At 42.9% G+C, this 18,930-nt stretch overlaps 1 protein-coding gene across 22 annotated transcripts in view; it reads right to left on the bottom strand.

Moving 5' to 3' along the window:
• Positions 1 to 18,930, bottom strand: part of APBB2 (amyloid beta precursor protein binding family B member 2) — a 336,396-nt gene that overhangs the window by 66,914 nt on the left and 250,552 nt on the right. For all 22 annotated transcript variants that reach the window (XM_039845051.1, XM_039845045.1, XM_039845042.1 and 19 more), the window contains one exon: positions 479 to 625. In XM_039845051.1, the coding sequence (XP_039700985.1) occupies positions 479 to 625 (147 nt within the window). The remainder of the gene's footprint in view (positions 1 to 478; positions 626 to 18,930) is intronic.

Genomic DNA, 18,930 nt, shown 5'->3' on the forward strand with positions numbered 1-18,930 from the left:
CCGGTGGTCCTATGAGAATCTAATATCTGACGATCTGAGGTGGAGCTGAGGTGGTGATGCTAGTGCTGGGGAGCGGATGCACATACAGATGATGTTTCGCTCGCCATTCACCTCCTGCTGTGTGGCCCAGTTCTTAACAGGCCACGGACTGGTACCGGTCCGTGGCCCAGGGGTTGGAAACCCCTGCCCTAAAGTCCATCTACGGATCCCTGGGGATTCGGGGATACCAGGTTAGACCCTGTCACTTAGACACTCAGCAACATTCTCTCCCAGGGCTCCAGTCCTCACTGGAACCTGGCAGTACTAATAGGTAGATCACAGGGTATATCCTGCCTACACTACCTGCCTTTATGGGAAAATGCACCTGATAAATACCTGCAGTGCCCCACACTACCATGTCTCACAGAGCTCTGGGATTTCCTGAAGCACAGAGGAATATAACCAAGTCTGCCATTAATTCTTTCCACGTGTTACTTACCTCTCCCCAAATGCCGACTGTATCCCGGATGTCATTTTTGCAGTAAGAAAGCTGCCTGATGCAGTTGTTGACAGCAACGCTACTTTTACCAGGAGCGAGGTCCTCCTCTGCCATTTCTACCCACCCCAGAGAGCGTACCGCAAAACACTAGAAGACAAAGTCAGAGAACAAGAAATTACTCTTTGGTCACAGGTCAATCTATATCAATTTAAAATCCTCTATAAGGTATGCCTAAAGAGTATTTAATTGCTACATAATGTTCAGTCATCAATGTTCAATCATCTAATCCTCTATTGTTGGAAAATTAAATTGTGACTTTTTTTGCTATTAAAAAACACAGTGATAAATATCTTCTTGCTTAACTTTCTGTATGTGTGTTCAGACTTTTTTCTTAGAGCAGATTACTAAAAGTAAAATTAAAGGGCTAATAGACATAAATATTTCTTAGCTCCTTTATTTATTAGAAGGCAGTTTTTTTATAGGAAGAAATTTAATCTCCACAAGATCTGTTACTTGCACTTAGAAAACGATAATAGGAGAGAGAATGAATTAAATCCATGTTAGGCATTTGTTTCTAAAAACAATAAAGCAAATGTATTCTCTAATACCCAGAAATGAAGGAAAATGGGATGGGGGGGGGCGTGTGGGGAGAATGTGCTTTCATGCTAATAGATCTCAGGTCCTCTAGCATTTGTTATTAGCACCAAATCCTGAGAAACCTACAGAATGGACAAACTTGTGAGATACCTTAAAGCACAAGTTCTATTTATTCTTTTATCATTTACAGATATTTTATTTGAGATCATGTTCCTTGTCTTCCTTTTTAATGCTGTTATTCAATTTTTTTTAAATATAAAAAGTATTACATGCATATTACAACAAGTAAAAAAATCCAAAGATGTATAAAAAAGAAATTCCTGGGACATGTAACGGCAATTAAGCTACAGCATCTGCCCTGCTGTCCACTGCCAAGTTTGACAGGTAGTTGGAACGGGGGTCTCTCACCCCGCTCTGTGGCCTGGGGTCCCTCCTAGCTGCACATCAGTTGAAGAGAACACCTTCCCATGAAAGGAGAGGCAGACAAGATGTTACATTTCCATAGGAGCCAAGAGGACGACTCTCCAGAAGCATCCTGTAAAGTTTCCTAAAGTGAACTTCATAATAAAATGAAGAAATGCATTTTTCAGAGAGCTAGAACAAATAATCCTCAAATTTATATGGAGCCATAAAAAAAAAACCCCAAATACCTACGGCAATCTTGAGAAAGAAGAACAAAGTTGGAGGTATCACTCCACCTGATATCAAACTATACTACAAAGCTACAGTAATCAAAACAGCATGGTACCGGCATAAAAACAGATACATTGAATAATGGAACAGAATAGAGAGCCCAGAAATAAATCCAGGCCTATACACTCACTTAATATATGATGAAGGAGGTAAAGAATATACAATGGGGTGAAGACAGTCTCTTCAATAAATGGTGTTGGGTGTGGCTTTTTTGCAAAAAAAAAAAAAGAAGAAAGAAGAAAGAAGAAAGAAGAAGAAGAAGAAGAAGAAGAAGAAGAAGAAAGAAGAAAGAAGAAAGAAGAAGAAGAAAGAAGAAAGAAGAAAGAAGAAAGAAGAAAGAAGAAAGAAGAAAGAAGAAAGAAGAAAGAAGAAGAAGCAGGAGCAGCAGCAGCTGGACCACCTTCTTACACCAGATACAAGAATAGACTCAAAATGGATTAAAGACTTAAATGTAAGACCCAAAACCATAAAAATTCTAGAAGAAAACATGGGTAGTAATCTCTCTGATATTACTAACAGAAATTTCTCTTCAGATATATCTCCCCAGGCAAGGGAAACAAAAGAAAAAATAAACATATAGGACTACATCAAACTAAAAAGTTTTTGTACAGCAAGGGAAATCATCAACAAAACAAAAAGATAACTGACTGAATGGAAAAAGACATTAGCTAATGATACATCTAATAAAGGGTAAATATCCAAAATATGTGAAGAGCTTATACAACTGAACAACAAAAAAACAAACAATCCGATTAAAAAATGGGCAGAAGATCTGAACAGATACTTCTCCAAAGAGGAAATACAGATAGCTACCAGATATATGAACAGATGCTCAAAGTCGCTAACCATCGGAGAAATGCAAATTAAAACCACAATGAGATATCATCTCACACCTGTCAGAATGGCTATACCAATAAATCAAAAAATAACATGTGTTGGCAAGGATGCTGAGAAAAGGGAACCCTCATACATTGTTGGTGGGATTGCAAATTGGTACAGTAGCTATGGAAAACAGTCTAGAGGTTTCTCAAAAAATTAAAAATGGATATATCTTTTGACCCAGCAACTGCACTTCTGGATATTTATCCAAAGAAAACCAAAATAATAATTCGTAAAGATCTATGCACTCCAATATTCATGGCAGCACAATTTACAATAGCCAAGATATGAAAGTAACCTAAATGCCCATCAACAGGTGATTGAATAAAGAAGTTAGGGTTCACATATGCAATGGAATATTACTTAGCCATTAAAAAAATGAAATCCTACCATTTGCAACAACTTGGATGGACCTAGAGGTTATTATGCTGAGTGAAAGAAGTCAGACAGAGAAAAACAAATACCATATGATTTCACTTATATGAGGAATCTAAGGAACAAAAAGAACAAACTAATCGAAAACAGACACAAATATAGTGGACAATTTGGTGACGGACAGAGGACGGGGGGGCGGGGCTGGGAGAATGCGGTGAGGGGTTAAAGAAGTACAAATTAGTAGATAGTTGGTCATGAGGATAGGGAACACAGCAAAGGGAATGCAGTTAGCATTAATATACTGGCTAGATGGAGGGCCAGGGGAGGGACAGAGCAATTGGGGATATTGTTTTATAAACCATAGAGATGTCTAACCAATGTATCGCATACTTGAAACTAATTTAAATAAATAATTTTTTTTTTTTTTAAATAAAGAAATGCAGCAAACTGTCCCAAAGTGACCTAGTTCATGACAAAATGACATGTGGTCTAGTTCAACCTTCCCCATCTCAGCCCCCAGGTCCAGATTGGGTACCTCTTTCCCCAGTTGCTAACTGCATTTTCTCAGCGGGGTGGGGAACACACCGAAATACCAAGGACAATCTATTTAAGCAAAGTGCACGTGGATCCTCACGTCCCAGAGGCGGAAGTACTGAGGTACCTGCATAACCACCTGGAGCAGCACAGCTGCCATACGCTGAGGGTGCACATGGGCTGTTTACAAATACACCAAAAAGAGAAGGTCATCCTTGTGACAACTGCAGAAGCTCCTCAGGACCCGGTCTCCTGGGGAGAGGTTCTGGGAGACGCCCTCACATTTTACGTGTGCACGTCTATCTGCTGCAGTGCAAATGCTCCAAGGTGAAGAGAGCGCCTGGAGGCACAGAGCTGGCATGTGAGCAAGTGAGGCCTGGCCTCTGGTCAGCAGCTGAGATGTTTCTTTGCTGGTCTGCCTGCCCCTCTGCAGCTTTGCTTCCTTAGCCCCAGACTAACAGTGTTTCTTCAGGTACACACACGAGATGTGTCACAGGTGCACACCACAGCACACCTTCCAGTGTTCCCTGGAGGACATGGGAAAGGGCACATATGAGTTCAGACCTATCAAGTTGTGGGTCTTACTAAAACGAGGAAGTTCACTACCCTCCCTCCCATGCTGGTTCCCAGCAGAGTCCCTAGTCAGTAAAATCATAATGCCACAATCTAACCCCTGGCCTGCCATTTCCATCTTGTTACCTACCAGCTCCATCCCCTAACCCCCAACCACCCCCCCAAAAAGAAACAGAAATTCTCTTGATTTGGAGAACATTTATGGCAGAAAATAAGCACAAAATAATTGTATCACCTGACCCAGCAAACAAGGAATTCTTCAAATGCCAAAGGTATTAACTCATTTCATCCTCATCTCAACCCTCTGAGGTTGACACTAAGTTAACTGTACCCACTTTATAGATGAGGGAAGTGAGTGAAGCACAAGGCTATTAAGTGGTGGACCTAGGATTCAAACCCAGGCAGTCTAACTTTGGCTCCCACTCCTAATCACTCTGTTTTATACCTGAGGTTTTACTGGATGCCCAGTGTCAGATGGGGCTAGGCCCACAAAGAAAGTTCAAAAAGGCAGTCAGTGATGTCAATAAAGTTTTGAGTACATATGGCATTAGAGCAGGGAGAGCCTGGATTCAAACCTTAGCTCTCAGATTTGTTGGTACTGTGATCTTGGGTAGGTAATTTACAAAGTACCAATTATTTTTTTTTCATTTGTGAAAATAGGAATAACAATAGTTACCTCAGAGGGTTTTCACCAGGACAAAACAATGTAATATAGGTAGAGAATCTAGCACACAGAAAACACTCAATGAACATCTGAATAAAAGAGCAAATGAGTTACAGTGCCACATAAACATTCACTGGAATCATCAAAGGGGGAAATGAAATGGGGTTTGCAATTAGCTGTGACCAGACATTTCAAAACTGTCCCCAGGACGGCTCTGGTTTATGTTTGTTGTTCTGGCAAAAATGATTAACAAGAGGAGCTCCTTTTATTCTCTAAAGTGTCTCAGTTTGGATAATAAATAATTACAGTCGTTCCAGTCAAAATTCCAGTGGATTCTGCCTCTGGTAATGAAATAGGCTTGGAAAGGACGTTGAGATATGCCCGAGTGGAAAGAGGGTTCAAAGTCATAGCAGCTGCTATGAGCAGAGCACCCTGGCTATCCTGGGTGGGGGAACTGAACTCTAAGAAACTAGCATTTCTGGGGATGGTCGTATGCTCTTAAAACTAGAAGCCACGTACACATTTTTCTCACTTTCTTTATTTGCCTACTAAAAAATCCACAGCCTGTGAATACTCAAAAGAATTTATTAATAATAAGGAAGGTAAAAAAAAGCATACTGGCTGGTTTTTGTCCCTTGAGTCCAAGAATATGTGGATTTAAAACTAAACCAGCTAACTAAAAGTCAAGGGTATTTTGGTGGCTAAGAAATGCAAATGGCTAACTAACCCCATCACAGTATATTAAGTATATTGTTTGTCATGCCGATAAAAATAAAACAAGAGCCCTAAATATATTACAATGAACTTATTTTAAGCTATTTTTCTTGTACAATCCTGCTATTGTAATTTAGATTCTGATCTGAAAAGCTTCACCACCAGTCCAACCAAGCAAAATAAAAGGAACCGGATGTATGGGGAATGACGAGCTCCACCAGGGAGTAAGCTCTGCTTTCTCCCAAAGGACTGAGTAGCAAAAAGCAACCAGCAGTGTTTGGTGCTGCCCCCGTGTGGTCAGGAAGTTTTATAACCATCATCATTTCAACATGGGAATCAATGCTTATTGATCAGCTCTGGGAATAATCACTCGTCTCAGAGTATGCGAAGAGCTCAGTATTTATTTAATCAACATGCCTTTAAAAATAATTTTCCAATTTCTAAATAAAGATCAACACTTGCACTTTGATTGATGCTCATTCTTCAATAGCTCTTAACCAAAGGGGCAAAAATGAATAACGGTTCAGGATATGGACTGTGTCCTCAGATAGATTTGGAGTCAAGTCATAACTTTGCTATTTATCAGCTAGTAACTTTGGACATGTCAGTTTAGGTCTCTAAGTCTCAGCTTCTTCATCTATAAAATGGGAATAACAACAGTGCCTATACTTTATAGTATTGTGATGAGGACTAAATGAGATAATGCTGGTAAAATACTTAGCATAGTTCCTAGAAATAGTAAGAATTCAAAATGTTTATTATTATTGATAAATGTTAACTCTTTTCTATGTATGGATTTTAAAGACTTCTCTAGTTTAACCGATTTCAGCCAAAGTTAGCACGTGGAGGGGATACTGTGGATCGTGGTAGGTGTGAACGCAGCACCCAGAAGTCTTTGGTGAAACACAGAAAACTGGGCCCATCCCCAGTTTCTATTTCAGTAAGTCAGGGTAGGGTCCAAGAATCTGCATTTCTAACCAGCTCCCAAGTGATGCTGAAGTTGTTGGTCTGGGGACCACATTTTGAGAACCACTGCTGTGGACAGATGGCCCCTTTCCCTTACCCAAGTTATGCTGTTCCTAAGACTGGTTCTGAAGGTAAAATCTGGGTTCATATACCAGGACTGCCAACTTACGATTTGTGTTCTTGGGCAAGTTTGCTAACCTCTCTGTGCCTTAATTTCCTCATCATAAAATGCAGATACTAAAAATACCAGCCTCACAACAGCCTATCATGTGTTGTGAGGATCACCTGGGATAAATGAGTTTGCTGCTGCTCCTATTGCTGTCATTACTTATTATGAGCATAGAGTGGGACCAGGGTCATGGCTGGATTAGAAGGGACAGAGTTCTTGGCCTGAGGCTTCCTTCTCTCCCATCTGTTCTTTCTTCTCCCACATTGGAATCAAGTTGTCATGTCTTAGCTGGAAACACACAACAATAGAAGTTTGCAACTTCTATTTCTTTGAGTCGTATTTTAATAGAGATGTCTGCCTGGAGAGAACCTGTTCCTACAACATGTGTAGAAAGAACACAGTGCAGAGCCTTGGTTTCTACGGACAGATGGTCCTGGGTTCAAACTCTTATATACCCGTCGGCGGGTGCTCAGCCTCCGTGAATCTAAGTTTACTCAGTTGAAGGGTGATTATACTACTAGGCTCACAGAGCTTCCAGAATACCCAAAGAAAGTGAGGAAGGTAAAGTGGCTGGCCCCCAGCAAATGTTCACTTTCTTCTCTTTCTCTGGCTTGAGGATACTGTCTCATTTCATTATTTGTTTTCCCATGGGCCTTTAGTTTTTCCTTCCCCAGAGCTTTAAGGAGGGCAAGCAAAACAAGCGCATGCTGGCAGAAAACTAGGGGGCCTCATCCCTGGACCATAAAGTGGGGTGTGGGAGGGGAGAGACAAGGGAACTGAAGCTATGGGAGAGTAGGGTATGAGCCTCACCTCTATCCAGGTGAGCCAGCCTTGGTGCACAGCATCACAGATGGTGCTTAAATGAGAGCTAATGTCCATGAATTGTAACTATATAATGCTTTATAACTATTGAGGGATGACACAAATGTCATCAAGAGTGTTGCTAAAATCGACAGCAACACTAAACTACCGATATTAAAAAACTTTTTTCACTGATAAAAACTACAGTTTGGTCTAGCATTACAAACATAATCCTAATTAACACCCATTTATAGGGATTACTTACCACTTAAGCCTAATTATCTTGCAGCACAATAACAACTGTGTATTCAAGTCAATAAACATTTATTGAGTACCTATTAGTTCCTGGAGACACAGAGAGATGAGTCAGGCAGAGGTTTACTCTGGCGCAGCTTATAATGGAGTAGGCACAAAGTGGGGATCTATAACACGACAAGGTGAAATAAGGGGAAAAAGGCACACATGCATGTTGGGAGCGCATGGAAGGAGTTTTTTAACTCACAGAAAGTGAGTTATGGACAGCTTCCTGAAGAATGCGGTATTGAGCTGAGCCTTGAAGGATGGATGGATTCATTCATTTAACAAATACTGATACCTACTATATGCCACGTACTGGAGACACATCGAAAAACCCAACAGAACAAATCTTCTGCTCTGAGTAGTATTTCAAAAAACTGTAATGGCATATTCATTTGGCTGCCACAGCAAAGGTCACATAGCTCCATCAACATGAACCAAGATGAGTAAAGGACAATGGTATGTGGGGGGCTGGGGGGTGGCGCACAGCAGGAATAGTAGTGGCTGACAGCCCAGCTTCCCAAGTCACTGACCTGGGATCAAAGCCCAGGTTGGCCACTTCTTGGTGGTATGATCAGAGTCAAGTTACTCAACCTTGGAGAGCCTCAGTTTCCTCATCTGTTGCAGTGAGGATAATGGTATGGACCTCCCAGGGTACTGGCATGATTAGTGGGATAGCTTATGCTAAGTACATTGATAAGGCCTAGCCCAAAGAGGATGGTTGAAAAAAGCTGGCCGTGATTTTCTCAAGATACCTGATCCCTGCAAAATGTGTCAGGATTGGTGAGTGCTGCCAACAGGCAGCCCGTCAATCCTGTTTTGTTTTTCCAACTAGTGATCAAGTGTCACTAAGGATACACCTAGGGTAGCTGGGGCAGGAAGAGATAAGGGGCCTTCTGAGGACCTGGGAGATGCGTGAATGGGCTCCAGGAAGTTCTATATGTCCTGAAAATATATCCAAAATTGTGTGTGTGTTTGCCTATACGGGAAGAGGGTCTAGTGTTTCCAACAGCTTTCCAAAGGCTCTGAGACTACGAAGTACTTTAAAAGAATTAATTCCAAGGAGGTTAGATACCAGAAAACTCACTTATCAAGACATCCACTCAGGTACATGGACTGGGGTAGAAGATGCTTACTAGTTGGCATCAGAGTTCTTTCGTGAGAAGCAAATGGGGAAAATGGTCACACGATCAGAAATTTAGGGGAAAAGAGAAAAGATGAGTAAGAAAGGGAAGTGAGGGGGCGGTGAGAAAAGGCTGCACAGCTTCTGGGGAAGCACAACCTCTGGAGGGCAGGTGTGTCTGAATGACTTGTAAAGATGAAGAGTCCAGTACCCAGTTTTAAAAACCAGGAACTGTTTTGGACGCAATGAAAGACCCTTGACATCACCCTTAATGCTCCATCAGAAGCCTGTTACAAAGAGATGGTTAACGTCACTGGGGGAATTAAGGAGAAGGGCGTATCCTCCCGGGGGAGATTCTTGACAGAGAAAAAGCAACAGGCAAACGTCTCAGAGTGGAGAACAGGAAGTCAACCCAAGAGAAGTGTATGTCCCCCACAAAAAAGGATAGAACTTTGGGGACGACCCATGGACTTCCTCAGGACGTGGGACTAGGGTTGAAGTCTGCCTCACCTAGATCCTAAGGACATAGCGATCCTGGCTGCTGCTCGAGTTACGGAGAGCTGCTCTGTGGAGACCTTTCATATGTACTTAGGATCAGGTGGGAAAAAACCCCACAACATGTATTCTTGTTATATGTGACTATGTAGAAGGATCTATTTAATAATCATACAACCCATATATGATGAGTGAGAGTACCCTTTTTTAATTTCATACTGGTGGCCAGAATAACATAGCTATTTCAGGTACATTCATGATATTTGAAAACCTGTGTTCTAGCATGTTTCCCTAAGTTTTAAGAACAGCCCTCTGCCCTTTCATTTCCCGGTTACTTTATGCATTAGAGACATGACAGACCTGATTTCTGCCCAGAGGCAGGTCTTTTGACTGCCTGGATTTTGCTAAGAAATAAAGCAGCTAGTAAGCAAAGGCTATGACTTCAAATGACTTTCACAGAGTCTGTTCTAAACACGCATGGGCTTTTCAAGGTTCAAAATACCCTCCTTGGACATCACCTCCATAATGAGGAAGTCCTTAGTGAACTGGGTTTGTGGTCATTACATGGAGGGGGGTAGATCATTGTTATCACGAACACAGACTGAAATTTAGGCTGTATTTGCTACTGCATTTCTTTGAAACACTAAAATGCTTTCCAAATCCAGCATCTCGGTGGGCTCTGTCAGAGAGGTGCCTGGGGACTCTAGAGTGGAGCCTGACCCAGTTCTCCATCCGGCTGAAGTAGCAAATCAGCCTGATTAATTATTCAGAGTGGCAATGACCTCAGCAGATAGGGAAGACCCAGGGCGCATTCCTATACTACCTCCAATGAGCACCTCAGCTGCTCCTGCTGCACCCACCCCCAAACTCTGACTGCCTGCAACATGGTAAGCATTCAGGCAGAAAACAAGATGCCTGGCCCTTTGGGGCCCTGAGCCCACTAGTGCCATTTACTTAAAATTTCCCTTTTCTATTTTTTCAGAGCAAGATAACCCTACTGGAAAAGTAGAATGCTAACATTCTATGCTGACAGGTTCTTCTACAAAGAGCATAGTCATAATAATTGGTAACATCCGTGTAACGCTCACAATGTGCCAGGCACTCCAGGCTGATTATAAACAAGGCATTATCTAGGACAGCCATCTCCTCGCCTGCCTGCTCTCCCGACTGCTGCTGGGGCAAGTGTGTGTGTGCGCGCGCACACCAAATTCTTTCACATGTCGTATACAATCAACTTAACCCATATGGCAATATATGAAGTAGATGTTATGGCCTGTGTCCCTTCAGAATTCATATATTGTAGCCCTAACCCCCAACGTGGCTGTATTTAGAGATAGGGCCTTTAAAGAGGTAATGAGGATTAGATGAGCACATAAGGAGGGCCTAATCCAATAGCAGTGGAGTCTTCATAAGAAGAGGAACAGACACCAGGAGGTTGTGCATATAGAGAAAGGCCAAGTGAGGACACACCAAGGAAAGAGGCCATAGGAAAAACCAAACCTGCCAACACCTTGATCTTGGACTTCTAGCCTCCAGAACTGAGAAAATAAATTTCCCAGTATTTGTTATGTCTGACCAAGTAGACTAATACAGCGGTGCATAAACTTAAAGTAACCAGCTGGCATGTGGTGGAACTGAAAAATCGCTATCGCCATGCCATGCTGCCGCCTAGGGGTGGCAATGGTGCCGGTTTTCCTGGGCGAGAGACAGAGAGAGAGAGGCAGGCATACCTCACTCTGTGCCGGGGGAACTCAGAGAGGACCTACAACCCCTCCCCAGAAATTCAGTGCACATAGTCACACTTCCACCCACCAACCTGAACTCGCAGCTACACCAGGCTGAAGCCAGAGGCCTGGTTGCATTCTAAAGTGGCCCCAGAGAATTCAAGGCCAGGAGCACATTGAGGAGAATGAAATCTCCCTGGAACAGGGAATGAGGACTTCAGATTCCCCCCAGATCAAGGTCCAGTGCTTCCAGCTGATCCTGAGACTTCTCAGAGGTGTATGGGAGGAAGCCTGCACCATAGGCACCAACTTGCTCAGAAGAGCTCTGGGTGCCCTTGTGCCCACTGTCCACTGGGGGAGCCATCTCCCTTTCTTCCTCCCCTCCTCCCTCCCACCCCAACCGCCAACACCTGGCAACAGATAACGGAAGGTAAGGAGTCTCCATGGAAACAGAGGAACTACAATTGCAATCAGCTGATGCCAGTGCTCTCTCCACATGCACTGCTGTGTTCTGATATGGCCTAGCATTGTCAGGTTCAGGGACGACCTGTGGGAGGGGCCAAGGGGCAGCCAGAGTCCTGCTCTTTCTCTTACACAAAAGGCTTTCTGCCGCTAAAGAAAGGCCAGTGCTCCATGGCAATGACAAATCATTTATAATGCCTGGTCCACAATGACTCTCATTAATCTGCTGAGGAGGGTGACTCGTCACCATGTTATAAGCAATTTATATACATTTAAAAATAAAATTAAAAATAAATAAAAATAAATAAAAAATAAAAATAAAATCCAGAATGTCAATTTACTAATTTACAGAGAGAAACGTTAAGTCTGACTGGATGCTTGGGTTGGCTAACAAGAAGCTTAGTTCTCTGGAAGAAATCTACTCCTGTTTTTAATCACCAGTCCACTGAAGGCTGATGAGCAAAAAACACAAGGAGAGGAGCCCACTTCAACATCATAATGGCAATGATTCTCAGAGATTCATCGCTAGTGTGACAGAGAGACAGGCCTCCAGGTTGTGATTTAGCACGTAAACAGTTAATTGTATTAGTCATTTCCTGTCCATGCTGGCATTATGAGGCCTATTTTTATCAATGGAAAAGATGAACAGAGGTGGATTCAACCAAGAGATGTAGCCCAATGTTTCAAATGTATATGTTCATATTTAAATACAAACTTGCAGGCATATCACATTAGACATCTTCACATACCATCATCATCACCTTACTAGCAGTGACCATTTACCTTGTGCTTACTCGATGTTTAGTATTTTACATATAAAATTAAAATTCTGGATTTGGCAAAGAAAGCATGAAGGAGGGTGCTGACATTTATGGATCACTTTCCAAATACTACATGCTATATGTACAGCATATAGCACACGTTCCCCAAACCCTACAAAGTCTGAACTACATTTGTCATTTTATAATCTAGAAACTGAGGTTCAGAGAACTTAGCTGAATGTCAATGTCACACGGTAAATAAATGGCAGTTAGAGTTTCAACCGAGGTTTAATCCTCAAGGTAGATTATTATCTTGATTTTACAGAAGAAGAAACAAGCTCAGTAAAGTTCAGCAAAGTGGCACAACTGAGGGCCAGCTGGCTCCTAAGCCTAGTCTTGATCCCGCTATTCTTTGTTCTACAGCGGTTGTTCTATAAACAGGAACGCTCAATCTAAAGGAGGCTCTCTGAGACCAGCCTGTTCTGTGGACCCCTGAAGGCCCACTCCCAAAAAGAGGGCCCAAAACGAACTTCGTGCTCAATAACTTTAGTGTTAAATGGAGACAGACCAAGGTATGGTGGCAAGAGTGGACCTGATCTGGTTGGGAGTCCTGGCTGTGTCCTCAGTTTTGACATCCTTGGAGGGACAACCCTGCCTTTGCAGCTGCTGGTGAGGATTCAAGAGGGTGTGTGCCAACCCTGGCAGGGAGCCTGGCACAGCCATTTTTACTTTAGCAAAATGCACATAACCTGGAGTCTGAAGCCAGAGTGTCCAGGTTTGAGTCCCAGATCTCCACTCAATTCCTGAGTGATACAGAGCAACGGCTGACCTGCCCTGTGGCTCAGTTTTCTAACCTGTAAAATGGAGACAATGGCAGTATTTATGTCCTAAGAAACATCGGGTGCAACAAATGGTATCATACATCTAATGTGCTTAGAATGGTATGTGGTAAGTATTCAGTGTGTGAGCTATTATTTTAATTAGCTCTAAATTATCAACGAATCCTGATCTAGGCCATGCTTAATGATATAAAGCATATAAAAATATCCATTTAGCTAGTAATTGGGGGTGGCAGGATCAGGTATTATGTAAGACCCAAGGGCCTGTCCTTCTGGGGGGCTAATTTCTGCCTAGTGCCCAATACAACCCTTATTTGGCTTCTCATTTATAGGTAGGGCTTTGACACAGGCTTACGGACTGGAGCCTACATTCCAGGGTCTGGAGACACCTGGACCAAGAAGCGACCTGAGCCCTTGCTATGTTTGCAGTCCTTTATCTGGGCTTTCCAGTTGCTTCCTGACCGATACTCTGGGCACCCAGCTGGATCCAGAGTCCTGCCCTAGAACTGAATCTCCAAGCAGAGCTTTGTGCTAATTTCTTCTCTAGGTGCCAGTGGAATCTAGACAATTCATAATCATGATGTCTCTCCATCTCAACCCTGACGCTGAGCTTCAGGCCATGGAGATGCTTGTGCTACAAAGACCTGCTCATTAGACGGGACTCTCTGGACACAGAGCAGGCCCGCTGAGCCTTTGGAGAGTACGATTTGGACCATTCCTGCACTCATCTAAGCAATAAGGGACAAGTTTAGAACACAGGGTTTTGTTGAACTATTCAAAAAAATTCAAAAGCTTCCACAAAAGACTGTTTCTTACATAATGTGAAATGGTGGCTCTTTTATGAAGGGTGAGGGTGGAAGAGGGACTTCTTAAACCTGACACTGGACATGTCCAACTAGGGTACCTGTCAACCCCCCCTAGTCACACTCCCAATCACAATACCTCCCAGCAGTCCCAACCCAAGGACAGCTCAGAGTCACCACAGAGCAACTGAAATAATCATGGTCTAACAGTAAACACAGAAATTTCTCCTGGTGAGACAGTGACATTTTACACAAAAGGGAACTTCTGCTGCTGGAGACACTCGAATGCCAACAAAAGCCTGGTCTACGGCAGTAAGCATCAGATTCACAGCCCATACTCTTCTCCGAGCTTGAGTAAATAGCCTGTGCACGCCCAGGCCAAGAAGCCAGGCTAGTGGGATGCCACTTCTATTCCTGCAGAAGAGCAGCAGATGTCTTCACCACTGGGAAACCATTCTTACTCCCCGAAAGTGTGAATGGTATTGCAGTTTTCCCTTACAGGAGTCTTGGAAAAAGACCGAAGGCAAGTTCACTGGTCACATGGCTGATTTACACTAAAGATTCTATGTCGGCTGCTGTGAAAAGGGTATCTTGAAGTCTATGAATGAGTGTGGGCAGATGCCAATCAAAAGTTTTCCTTCTACATAGGGTATCAAGCAAGAGATGGGGCCTCAGAATTATGAGGAGAATCTGGAGAGCATTAATAGTGAACTTCTTCAGGAAAAGAGATTTTAAAACATGGAATCCTCTACCAAGGGGCCTGTGGGCTCTTATCCCTGGGGCAGAGCTTTAAAAACAGTATGTTGAGTTCGCTGTCCCCAATTTGTCCGCTGTTCCTGTTTCAACAAAGATGATTAAACCAGAGTTGCTAGGTTTATCCTGTATCTAGGTGATGATTCTGTCTGCAAAATGCAATGTCTGTGAAATTATTCCATGACAATGCATTAGAGCCTCAACCACACCATTTTAAAAATTGCTTTGGGAAGAGCCTTTACAGCTTGAAGGAGAGGACAGCAGTTCACATTTGAGCGCATAAAAGAGGACACGAAATAATAATTTTTATGTCTTCAGAATATTTTCACTTATTAATAATGTAGTGTGCCCAGTGCTAGCCAGGCCACATTATCTTAATTTTACACAGCTTACTCTGGTGGGAAAGGGGATTAGCTTCAAAAGCACATCAGCACCCTGTCAAATAGTTATTCAGCATTGCCACCCTGCGTCTCTCTGCAGACTTTCTATCTTTCACAGAAAGAGGTCCACAAAGAACTCTAGAGGAATGGGAAGGTGCTCCACACGTAATGCAATGCCAAAAGGTACTGTGGGCCACCGGGAAAGCTCTCAGCTTCCTGTGTCAATCCCCTCTCCCTCGCCATGTTAACTTTTTAATAAATTTTTTAAAAAAGGTTTTTGGGAAAATGTCTTATCGGTGCTACATCATTTATCAGTAGTCTTACTCTGACATTGAGTGCCCCCACGCTGTAGGAGGCAGCAGGCCAAGGACGCTGCAACTTTCCTTTTTGATCATCATTGTTACCCTCTAAAAATCACTGCAAACACTGGGGAGAAGTAGCAGACCAATGTACGGGGCAAGCAGACAAGCAACAGTTTCCTGCGAAATGGGACAACTTTGAAGTCAATTAATATTTACATAGAACTTTGGAATTTTTTTAAAACTAGTATAGAGACCCTGATGATGAAAGCCCAAATCTTTCGACCAGGTCTCTGGAGGCTGAGGCCAGCCTGGGTTCAACTATGGGCACTGTGGAAGGAAGACGTGTGGTACTGAACATTTTAATCCATTCGTCCATTGACACTTTGGTTGTCAATTAAAATTATTAATGTGTTATTGCTTAGTGAACTGATCTCAAACACTGTCTTCAACATGAAGCAAGTGAAATCCCATGTACAGTTGCAAGTTATCTTTTCCTTCTTTAATTCTAGTAACATTGTAACTGTCATTCTTAAATGACATTACCATTTTCTCTGCTGTATTATTTTCTTTTGTTCCCCTCCCCACTCTGATTGACCTCAAACCAACCTGCATGTAATAGCCGTTGAATAAATAAATGCCATATTAAAGGTTGGATGAGTTCATTACAACTGTCGAGAGCTGTCACTCTAGGTATCAGTTTAGAGACTAAAACTATTGGAGCCTGACTACCAAAATGATTTTCCTATAAGCAGCAGAGCCAGAAGCAGAGGAAGAACTCAGGTTCAGATCTTTGTGGCTTCACTCTTTGATAAGATTTTAAATAGGAGTCCTAGCAGTGAAGGGATGGCGTGGGTTACCTAAAATGGCTCAGCATTGGAATTATTCTAATAGGGCTGTAGGAGGAACCATAATTTCTCTATAAATTTTATTAACTGCAAATAAATAAGACATGTTTGTATTACAACCTCAGTACTGGTGCTGGTATTAACTTCTCGGTCAACAGCCCCAAGAGAACAAGGCCTAACATCTGTTGGCAATTTTCCAGGCAGCCTTGGCATGCCAGCTTCAGGATCCTCAGGTCTTGACCAGCTGGCCCTTCCTGGAGGACCCAGCCCCGCTACATGAGTGCAATGCTGCTACCATTGCCTGAGGCCGCTCTGTCCTGTGACTATTGATGGCCTAGAATTCTCTGCTAGCATCCCACCGAGCCATGTTCACAGACCTGCTGCTCCGGCATCCTCAGGATGCCCATCTCCGCCACTGCTGCTGGCTACTGCCTGTCACCTCACCTGTTCTCTGCTGTCTTCCTTCAGGAGAAGAGGGAAGCCCGCCTTTCCTTAATCAGCCTTTCCAGCATCTGCCACCACAAGGCGCAGCTGTCAACATCTGGGTAACAATGCATCTCATTCCAACAGCACCCTTCAAGTCCCTAGGGCTCATATGGCTGCTAATTCCTTGACTGCTCACTCAGGCAAGTTTAGTGACCAGAAGTTAATAAGGGAAAGGAAGCCAGGGTTCTACCAGGAGTACAGCATTATGTCTAGCTGTGTGGGCAAATAAAGGGAGGGAAACAGTTTTACAAACATAAAACCTGTCCTCTGAGCTAGGAGAAAATGAGCATCCAAGGCCAACAGCTCAAGAGCCGAGAGCATCCGCTCTGCTCAGTGGAAAACCATGCTGGAGCGGGGTCAGGACACCTGGCTTTAGGCCCTGCTCTTCTGAGAACAGCTGTGCATTCTTAGGCAGATCACACTACCTCTCTGTGCTTATTCCACTTCTCCAAAGGCTTGGATGAGATGGTCCTTATCTTCTCTTGGTGAATGTCAACCTAAAAGCCATGCGTTCTTCCAAGGCTTGGTATGTTCATCACTGGCTCTGCACCTCTGTTTCTTGATTCGACAGTGTTAATAATCATGCCCTTCCCTAAGGGCATTTTCGTTGAGTGATTTAAGTGTTGGAATGAATGACATTTGTCGCAGACTGTATGTCCCAAAGATAGCCACAAGAAAGCCTCCTATCCTATGTGATCTCTGCAAAGTGACCCTGCCACTCTCCGTCGAGAGATGGCGCCCTGTTTCCACCCCTGGTCTGGGCTGTGAGCTCTCTGAACAAAGGAATATGGCCAAAGTCATGTGGTGCCATTTCTAGAAACAGCCTTGTCTCACCTGGCGGCCTCAAATTCCTGCTCCTTACAAGCCAAACACCACTTGGGAAGTACACCTGCCTACCCAGAGACCGCCACTGTGAGAATCTCAAGTCACTTGGAGAGGCCCTTGAGGGTGAGACAGAGAGGCCAAGAAGCCCTGAGCAGCCCATCGCAGGAGTGAAGAAGCTATCTTGGAAGACCTGGGTTCTCCCAGTGGACCAGAAAAGAACTGCACTCCTGAACCCCTCTCAAATTCCACAAAATTGTGTGTAAAATAAATGTCTGTTTTAATCTACCAAGTTTTGGTGTGGCTTGTTACATAGTACATAGGATTAGGTAACAAAAACAATGTTACCTGCAGTACTGGACAAATAAGGATAGGCCTTATCTTAATGGATCTGTTCCTAAAAGAATTTGCTGAAAATGAACACAAAATTACATATACAATTATTTTTAAATCATCTGCACTTACATTTACAGAAAGGGTGAGAATCACTAAATTCTGTTGCAATGCAAGTACACTCATTAGCTTAAGCATCATCCTTTTTTGGGAAACCACATGAGCCACCCCTGGCATAGCCTCCATTCACGACACAATAGCTCAGCATTTAGCACACTGCACTGAATTTGCCTGTTTGCTGCCTGCCCCTTGAAATAGGGACACATCTATTCTTCTTTGTAATAGGAATAATAATAATGGCTAATGCATAAAGAATGCTCATTATGTGCCAGGGACAGTTCTAAGCACTTGGCACATATGGCTTTGAACCCATGCAGTCTGGGTCCAGAGTCCATGCTCTTAACCATAATAGCACATAGCCTCTCCTTTAGCCTTAGGCATTCAATAAATGTTTTTGATGTAATTCACAAATCTAAAACAGAAATCAAATCAAACCCAAACCTCTCAGACAGATTAGGATTTCTGAAAAAACAAAAACCCGTGCCACATGAATAAAAATTAATTATAAGAACTACATGCAGACAAAAAAATCCCATATAAATACTAAGTAATGATAATGAATTTGCTACACAGACCAGAAATAAATCTGAATGAGAAAATATACTCCCTACCCACTTCCTGTTTATCTATTAGTGCTAATCTAGTCAGTAGCCAGCCGCTAATTACTTCATGAAAATCTATGCTAGTAGGAACCAAGGGAGGGTACAGATAGAGCTCACGGATGAACATCAGAATCTCATATTCACTCACCATTCATTTCAGAAAGTTCCTCTACCAAACCTAATTGACTGATTTGTATCATCTCCTTCCCCTTTCTCTCCATCTGGGGCAGATTATAACAATAGAGTAAGGAGACAAATGAAGCCTTCACAAAATCCGGTGTTTGAATAAAAAAATCTGTGAGCAGCTGAGGACTGGTTGCAAGTTGGCCATAAAAGAACT

This window comes from Pteropus medius, unplaced genomic scaffold (genome assembly GCF_902729225.1).
Source record: "Pteropus medius unplaced genomic scaffold, Ma_sr-lr_union100, whole genome shotgun sequence".
Taxonomy (NCBI): domain Eukaryota; kingdom Metazoa; phylum Chordata; class Mammalia; order Chiroptera; family Pteropodidae; genus Pteropus; species Pteropus medius.